Here is an 8,897-nt window from a genome sequence, read left to right as displayed (position 1 = left end):
ATCAGTATATCAAACACGAAAGACTGTGTTTGACCACATTTCCAAACACCGAGAAGAGAGTTGAAAAAACGAAGCACAGTGGAGTATTTTTGACGAACTTCGAGGTGTTTGGAAATGTGGTCAAACATTGTAAGAACCATGGAACATAGACTAGCATTAATAAACTCACTTGTCTTTAAGCTGTTTCACCACTGTACACATTTTTTCTCTGGCTTCAGTGTTCCATATCAGTTCAGGATTCTCCTGGTTTGCTATACAGAAAAAAAAAACCAAGCAAATAAAAAAAAACAGATCCCGTACTGGTACAAAAGGACTAGACACCACATACATAACATGTTACCCACACACACGATTGCCACAGATATAACGTTTCAAAATCCCTGCGTTTTCCCTGATAAAAATAATATTTCCCTGAGCAAATAAATACAAAATGTCAGAGACAATAGGGTTTTTATAGCCTCCCCTTACAGCCTTCCTTTCCACCCATTCATCGAGACTGATAAGTTTTCAAAACAATTTCTTCATTGAGGAGAAACATCGTTGAGATCACACTGAATATTTCTTCCAGCCTTCAATGGTATTAAATCAGCAGAGTCATGTTAAAATTCTTTCAAATCTCCCCGACTTTTGTTCAAAATGTCAATTCTCCCTGACTCAAAATAAAATTCCCTTACTTCTTCTTGACCTTGAATAATTTTTTCCCCTGACCATCTCCTGAGCTGTGGCAACCCTGACACATGTTTTAGTTCGTCAAGTAATCTTTCCAAAACAAAATAGCGTGACAAGGCCGTGTAACGTCCCTGACGTTCTAATATAGCTTGGCGAACGACTTGCCTCACCTTCAAACATATGCACGCTTGCTGAAGCGTTGTCTCTCATAGCGTCCATAAAGATGGCTGGCAAAAATTTGGACAACACGATCTTCACTTTGGGTCCAATGAGCTTATCTGACATCATCTTGGAAAACAGCTCGGCTGATCTCTCGCGGACCACTGGGTTTGTGCCATTTGCATACAGGTCCAGAAGATAGATCAGACCGCCTGAAAAATACACCAGGTTAGAATCTGTCTCGGGTCCAAGAAATCGAAGAAGCGACGTGCAGGATTACGATTAGCCTCGAAACAGTCACTCTACTGAATTTTTGCGCAAAGCTGTTTCTTCAGCATAAAGAGGATAAGAGACGGTATTGCTACACCCACCCCACCCCAACCTACCACTCCCGTTGATGGGATATCGGCATTTTGACAAGTTGCCCTAACTGGTTCATACTTCTAGGTTAGGAGTAAAGTGCCTTGTCCAAGCGCACAATACTACGACTCTATGCAGAGTCTAACCACTCGCTCTGAAGTCTAACATAGCAGACCACTGCGCCACCACCACCCCCTCCCTGTTGCCTTAAATAAAATTCGTGACGTAAGTAATATGCTAATCCCCGTCAACATTGACGTTTTAGTTTGTGGTATTTACCTTTATGCATCGTTTCCTTGACGATTTTAGTGTTGGAACAAAGTGCGTGCATTGTATCAACTGCCAACAGACGATCTGTCATGAAAAACAATACCACAAAGGTTATGAATGAGAACTATTTTTGCACTTTTCTGGGAAGGAAACAAGCACATGATTTGAAACTTTCTCTTAACATGCCAGAGTCGAGTTGTTCGAAAGCCGGTTAACGCTAACCCAGGATTACAAGTTAATGGAAGTATCAATTTTTCCTGTATACAAATGTTTTTCACTTCTTATGTTTTGTGTAGTTTGAGATTACTCATGCTCAAAACTGAAGGACAGACAAGATAACCAGAAAACCTCATCGAAAAAATACAAAACTGAAGGCAGGCAGGCAACAGCATAATCAAAATCTCTCGGGTTAGAGTGGAAAAGACGTAACAGAGACGCAAAAACTGATCCTGTGGTGGGAAGGGTAAGGGGTACTGTAGACGACCCACCTGACGGAAGCGTGTGTAGTGTTAGGAACAAAAAGCCGAGGATGTCAGAGTCAGCTATACTCGTTACACAGTTCTTGTTTGCTGTCGTGCTTGAGATGACCTGCAATACAGTGATAAGAGTCATTTCCCCTTACATTATCAATACACTGTTAAGAAGACAAGTGATGAGAATAAAGAAATTGAACACCCAAAGAAAAACTGTGTTAATGTTTAGTAACATAAGAAATGAGTGAGAACCAGCGAGAGGAACTGATCGTGACACATTAAAGATTCTCCGTACTAGTACTATAGACTAAGAAATTTATTTTTACGCTGACAAGGGTTGATACACCACAAACCTCTCCCAACTAAAACTATAAGGAGTGTACAAAGACAACTGGGGAGAAAATGTATGTTGAGATTGAACTTTAAGAGGTTAATCCAGACATTGTTCAAAGCACTTCGTCTTACCTCAAGAGCAAACTTCTGAAGTTTTGTTGCTTTAGTCATCCTTAGTAAGGAGAAAATCAGCCTAAAATGTCCTATACACTGAGCTTCAGTGCCTGTCAACAGAGAGACAAGTCACAGAAATTAGATTTTCATGACGTAAAATGGGTTAATTACCAGGGAGACAACGACAATGGCTATTTTAAAGGAGCTCAGTCACGGTTTGCGCATATTGAAAAGATTAGCTTCAATTTTTCAAATTCGTCGTTTGTAATCCGTGTTAATCTTCTCCATCCTTAGCCCCCTTGTTCCGTTATGGTTTATCATTATCTCTTTGCTGTTTTTCTTTCTTATTAAACTGTTATTTTCAGGTTTCCTACCATTCAAAGGCAATTTTGTATGTGGTCAAAACAACTCAAAATACCGTGACTGAGCGCCTTTAACAGGGGCATTAGTTCACAGCAATAAATGACTGAAATAAATGAATTCAAGGTAGAAACATATCGAATCGGAGACAAGAAGGCATTTGTGGAAACGCAAGTTCGTTGTCCCAGCCATCTGAAAATAGCAACGGACGATACATATTAAGCAAGGGGAGAAAGGAAAGGTTTGTTGAGGTTGAGGTTGAGGTTGAGGTTTTGGGGAAGGTCAGTTTCGTGAGGAAAGTTGAGTTTTGTGATCTGATGAGTATCATACATATTTTGCTGCTATTGCTCTGACACTCGCCACAATGCATTAAACAGGCAAAACAACTACAAACACACTTTTGGCCTGTCACACAATCGTCTCCCCAGCAACACACGGCGTGACACGTCAACGTAACGCTTGCGCAGTTTATACCTGAGTTGTTTTTGATGACGTTTCTAAGCGCTTCCAGAGCCATGACGCTGGCATCCAGTCTTTTCTGGTTTTTCTTCAAGTCCAGCTCTGTGGCAGTGAGGGCCATCAATGAATGAAGGTACTAGGAACGAAACAAGTGCGCAAGACTGAAAGGTTAAAATCTCATCATTTTTCAAGGCAGGTAACAAAGTAGATCGCATCAATGACTAATATCACTATTTAGTATCACCCAACTAGTGGACTAATGCAAATCCTGCATTTTGATTGGCTACGCTACTAGGGGACTATTAGTAATAGTCATCGAGTAGCGAAATTGGCGCCATCGAGCGTGACGCTTTCTTTCGTTTTATTCCCAAATAGATATTTCTTCAACTTGCATTTGCTAACTTTATTATTACCTTTTCTGTCCGACTAGTTGGGTGATACTAAAACAATTAGACCCTTCGCCCTCAAGGGCCACGGGTCAATAGCCCATTCGGCTTCGCCTTATGGGCTATTGTTAATTATCATATTTTAAAACTGCTTGTCCTTAGGCGAAAAAATGTTAAAATTGCTATTTCTTGTAATGTTACCAACCTGCGCCTCTGAGCCAAGGAAGTCGATCAAATCTGCTGCAAATTTAAGCGGAGCCTAAAAACAGACACAAAGTGTTGTTAGTGATCATTCAAATCTACAGTACCCCGATTTGTACTTGAAATGCTGTAATCAGCCCAAAAAGTGGTTCTATTGCGCTGGCCGCTGGATTCACAACAAACGCAACCGACAGCCACACCCATCTAACCAACGCAATGACCAAAACAGCTATAGCCCAGAACGGCCACAACCTCCCAAAGGACCAAGGCCACAAAGGCCACAACCTCCCAAAGGTCCAAAACACCAACAAGGGCCACAACGTCTGAAACGCCAAAAACACCCAAAAAGACAACAATGGCTCTAACCTACCATAGGCCCAAACACTCACAAGGGTTACAACAGCCACAACCTCTCGAAGGCCCACAACAACCAGAGGGGCCACAACGGCTGCAACCTCCCAAAGAACCAAAACACCCACAAGAGCCCGAACAACCACAGTCATCAAAATGACTACAAAATGTCACAACACGGACACCAACCACGAGATCTCAAACGGCCACAACCATCAGAAGGATCCATGACAGCTACAACTAGCACAATCTCCGCATTGCGAAACATACCAAATACATTTGAGACACATCTATATCTTGAAAACGCTCTAAACAAAGGGAGCAATCGCAACTGAAGCGTCCTGGATTCGTTCTTTACTAAGTGAAAATGTTCCTGATAATTTGTCAATTTATAATTATAAGTAATGTTAAAAAAAAGACATTTCTTACCTCAAGTGGAAATAAAGGCTGCTCATTGTAAATACGCACAAAGATTTCTCCCACAATCAGCTCTTCGCTGAAAACGGAAAAAGTAAACCGAGCACCAAAGGAAGAGTCACATTCACCCTAGAAATAGAAACACAAGAGTTAGATAACGCACTGCACAACCCTATTTTTTAACACTTCGATGATCTGAATGAAGACTCTCTTTACTTACTTTTTACTCTCTTGGCAAAAGGTTTTTGTAAGTCACTTTGGAGAAAACGCTTAAATGTGAAAACTTTTTCCTGAATGTGTGTAAGTCCAGCATTCTAAGAACCTACCCACTAGAGTGTGATATAAAATGTTCGTTCGTTCGTTCGTTCGTTCGTCCGTCTTTCGTTCATTCGTTCCTTAGCTCATTCCTTCGTTGGTTCGTTCGTTCATTCATTCGCTCGTTCACTCGTTCGGTCAGTTGGTCTGTCACTCGCTCGTGAATGGATCTATGCGTTTGTTCGTTTCGTTCGTTCATCCGTTCGTTCACTCACTGGCTCGTTCGCGCGTTCTTCTCCGTCTGCTCGTTTGTACGTACATTTAATGTCGGTTACTTGATCACAAAAAAAAAAAAACAATTTCCCTCGTCACCTCTACAAATTTAACAGCTGTATTATTATCAGACCACAAAACTGACCGCAGAGCGTACTTAGTAAAAATATACTCTCTCAGTACATTACCGTTTTGATCTTTCGTAGTTGCTGAGTTTCCAGGAATTCGTTCAGTTCTATCCTTGTGGCGTTGTCCCAGATAAGATAAGGATTCTCTGTGTTACTGTTCAACATCTTTAGGATCTACACAAAGAGACAAAAAGACTCTGGATTTCTATTTGTAATATAAACAAATAACAGCATAGGCCATGCGCTCAGCATCAACTCATTCTAGTTATGAGCCAGTTAGCACTGGCCGTTTTACAGGAGCTCGGTCACGATATTTTGAGCTGTTTTGACCACGTACAAAATTATCTTTAAATTGAAGGAAACCTGAAAATAGAGGTGATAATAAACCATAGAGAAGCAAGAATGATTAAGGATGAAGAAGATTGACACGGACTGCACACAACAAACTTGAAAACTTTAAGCTGAACTTCTCAAGATGCGCAAACCGTGACGTAGCTCTTTCAGCCACCACACGTCAATCAAAAGTTGACTTGAAAGACCGAAAGTCAGCTGTAAATTTTTACATTAACCTCCTGAAAATGATTTCCTCAAATTTTGAAAGGAATTTAGTTACGGAGTAGAGTGTACCTCTTTTGGCGAGTCATTACTGAGTTGTTTAGCGATGTAAGGAGTCAACATGCGGGAGAGAGACTTCCTGATGGCTGGGTTTTCAGGGGTGAAATTTTCATCACCTGAAAAAAAAAAAAAAAAAAAAAAAAAAAAAAAAAAAAAAAAAAAAACACAAATGAGTTCCGGTAAGTTATTTCCAATCATTCCTTACTTAACCAAATATCCCGAAAGGCGAACCATATTTCGTGTGCAAGCACAAGCATTCATACTAGCACTCAGAAACGCAGGCAAAAACACAAGAATAAAAGTGCATTTGCACGTGCGGCCGGGACGGTTGTGTTTAGAGCTGAAATCAGACCTATAAAGGACAAAGCTAGGTGTAATTCCATTTGCTTACAAAAGTTTGCCAATTTCCCTCGTCGCTTTAAAATGCACAAATCAAAGTTTGTCTGTACATTTTATTGTGCGCTATTCTGTAATGTCGCTGATGTTTTTCGGTAGAATCCGCTAATACCGCGAAATGACCGAGTTTGTTGCTTTCTGGATTCCTACTTCAGCCAGGAGCGAATTTTCCAGAGCAGGACAAGATTTAATTAACAAGAAGAATAATTCACGTACTCAGATATCCACCGAGCCTGGCCAATGCATCAATACTCAAACGCGCCAGGTTGTTAGCAATTTCCTGCAAACAAAATAATTCAAAGTTAAATCCAGCACAACCCAGTGATAAAAAGAAAAACCTAGAGAATACAAACCATTTAACTTAAAGGCATGTTTTGCGATAACTAAAGATGTACCATTACTTCTCAAACTCATTAAGAATTCATCAAGTAGGAATCTTGACAGTGACGGTGTTTGGATATCTGATCTTACTCAGCATAGACTTTTTACGTTTTATTTCTCCGTTTTCTTCTTAGTTTTAGTTTCGGTTGAGAAGATATATCAAACACTCAAGACAGCGTTTGACCACATTTCCAAAGACCTCGAAGTTCGTCAAAAATACTCCGCTACGCGTCATACTTCCAATTCTCTAATCGGTGTTTGGAAATGTGGTCAAACACGGTCTTTCGTGTTTGATATGTTACTTGCACATAATCATCTCTCCGAACCGCACTGCATTACCATACATGAAGCTATAAAGGTGATTTTACAAAAGGAAACCACGAAACCGTGGTGCAAACTCGAGTTGGACAGTGCTTTTCCTAAAACGTTGTCTAAAACGTCATTTAAGTCACCTCCCCTGAGCGTACAGTCGTGTATTAAGTTTCAACACCTTCGTTTGTGAAGCACCTTCATAGTTTGTTACTCAGATTATGCTACTGGTCAAATTTGAGCACAATAGAACTGATTAATATTGTGCAATACGCGTTGGACTTTTCAGACACTAATATTTAAGAAATTAAATTTAACATGTTGTATCGTACACTGTATTTTGTGCATAGTTTGCTGCATTTTCTAGATGGTGGATGCTACCATTAGGAGCTCTATCCACCATTTTCTGCAGAACAATGTCTGTATGCTATTCAACAAACTGTTTTTTTATTGGATCGCAGGCTCAAACCAAGTTAACTTATTGTAATCAGGAGCTCCGCTTTTAGGCTTGGCTAAATCTATATATCATTGTCTTCTAACCTGTTGGTTAGTCTCTGCGCTCTTCTCAACACCGCTTTCATCCAGTGTGTAGTCATAATTGAAGAGAAACAGTAGTAAGTGCCACAACACACCAGCCTGAAGTAAGGAAAAACACAGATTAGTTGCAAAGTTGACTCAGTCGTTATTTTCTAGCAAGATTTCAAGAAGCTCAAAAACATGTCTTCCCCATGGAAAACTCAACAGCGATAGTTTGATTACGTAGAATACAACTGAAGAAATGATGAGAATCCATTAGGAATTGAGAACAACAAACAACAGCGACAGCAACTTTAAAGCCTTTTAATTTGCCGCCATCTTGATTGAGTGCTCAGTAGACTGTTACAACGCTCTTTCTTATCGCTTAGCCAATCAGAAGCCAGGAAGGCGTCAAATTAGTTACACGCCGTTAAACTGCAAGTACGGTGTTTGGGTTTTTTGATTGGTTCAAAACTTTAGAAAACCAACAAAATTGTCACACTTGTGCAGTCGCGCTAGTTCAGTACCTTCCACTCTGATTATCCCTCGCGTTCCATATTTCATTACCTGTAAAAGTTGAGTTTGAAGCCAAAATTCCGCACTGAAAGCACTAACACACTCCGCCGCAACTGAACACAGCGCTGGGAGATTCTATAAGAAAAAAAAAAACAATTGCAACAGATTAAAACAAATCTAGCTTTTTTGAACCTTGACGTAAAAGGACATGACGAGGGCGTCTTCTTCAACCCGTTGTATATTCTAAAACGTGCAATAACTTTCCATCCCCGGTTGATTGCTGCAATTATGAACAGTATGGAGTAATTTCATTAACAAATTAATGAAATATGTCGAATTATTCTCGCATTTTGATCGGTTCTTATTTATGATCTTTTGGAGGACAGACGTTTAGATGACGACATTACCAGTTTTTTGTTTCTTTAGTATATAAAACAGATTGGTTCTATTTTATCGTGCGTCTGTTCACTAATAGATCACAGAAGACGTCAAATGTGGTAAGAACATCAGTGACACACTCGCCTAATGACTCGTGTGCTACTGTTTTGTTGTTACCACATTTTGACGTGATCCGTGATCTATTACTGAACAGACGCAAGGCAACATCGAATTTACTTGTTAAATGGACTTCAATGTAACTAACTTACCCTGTGATAGAGGACACGACAAAGGTCTTTAATAATGCCTGGCATCTCAGTGATTTTCTCGCGGCACTCTTCAAACTGTGCTGCTACTGTGTAGCATCTTGTGATGTGAGTACAAACCTGAAACACGAACAAACAACAATATTTACTATTGTGACACCTCTTCGTTACTACGCGCGTTGTGACTGGCCAATTTACTTGGCCGAATACGACTGTACGGCCCGGTAAAATATGAAGCTGTTCCCGAACTCGTTAACCACGCGTAGAGGTGTAAAAAGTATCATGCTGACTTCGTCTTATCTGTCCATAGCG

At 40.2% G+C, this 8,897-nt stretch overlaps 1 protein-coding gene across 2 annotated transcripts in view; it reads right to left on the bottom strand.

Annotated features, from left to right (window-relative positions):
- Positions 1 to 16: 16 nt before the first annotated feature.
- Positions 17 to 8,897, bottom strand: part of LOC145469684 (dnaJ homolog subfamily C member 13-like) — a 40,465-nt gene continuing 31,584 nt past the window's right edge. The window contains exons 52-65 of one of the 2 annotated variants that reach the window (XM_081453452.1): positions 8,589 to 8,705; positions 7,993 to 8,076; positions 7,450 to 7,545; positions 6,436 to 6,499; positions 5,836 to 5,939; positions 5,269 to 5,382; positions 4,565 to 4,681; positions 3,789 to 3,842; positions 3,213 to 3,333; positions 2,397 to 2,488; positions 1,947 to 2,046; positions 1,468 to 1,542; positions 840 to 1,040; positions 17 to 251 (exon numbers count right to left, since the gene is read on the bottom strand). In XM_081453452.1, the coding sequence (XP_081309578.1) occupies positions 166 to 251; positions 840 to 1,040; positions 1,468 to 1,542; positions 1,947 to 2,046; positions 2,397 to 2,488; positions 3,213 to 3,333; positions 3,789 to 3,842; positions 4,565 to 4,681; positions 5,269 to 5,382; positions 5,836 to 5,939; positions 6,436 to 6,499; positions 7,450 to 7,545; positions 7,993 to 8,076; positions 8,589 to 8,705 (1,425 nt within the window). In that variant the 3' untranslated portion in view covers positions 17 to 165. Of the gene's footprint in view, positions 252 to 839; positions 1,041 to 1,467; positions 1,543 to 1,946; positions 2,047 to 2,396; positions 2,489 to 3,212; positions 3,334 to 3,788; positions 3,843 to 4,564; positions 4,682 to 5,268; positions 5,383 to 5,835; positions 5,940 to 6,435; positions 6,500 to 7,449; positions 7,546 to 7,992; positions 8,077 to 8,588; positions 8,706 to 8,897 lie in introns of those variants that run through there. The other variant, XR_014042357.1, reaches the window with a different exon arrangement.

Source organism: Orbicella franksi, chromosome 15 (genome assembly GCF_964199315.1).
Source record: "Orbicella franksi chromosome 15, jaOrbFran1.1, whole genome shotgun sequence".
Taxonomy (NCBI): domain Eukaryota; kingdom Metazoa; phylum Cnidaria; class Anthozoa; order Scleractinia; family Merulinidae; genus Orbicella; species Orbicella franksi.
Note: the sequence above shows the minus strand (reverse complement) of the source record. Positions and strands in the feature narration are given on the sequence as shown.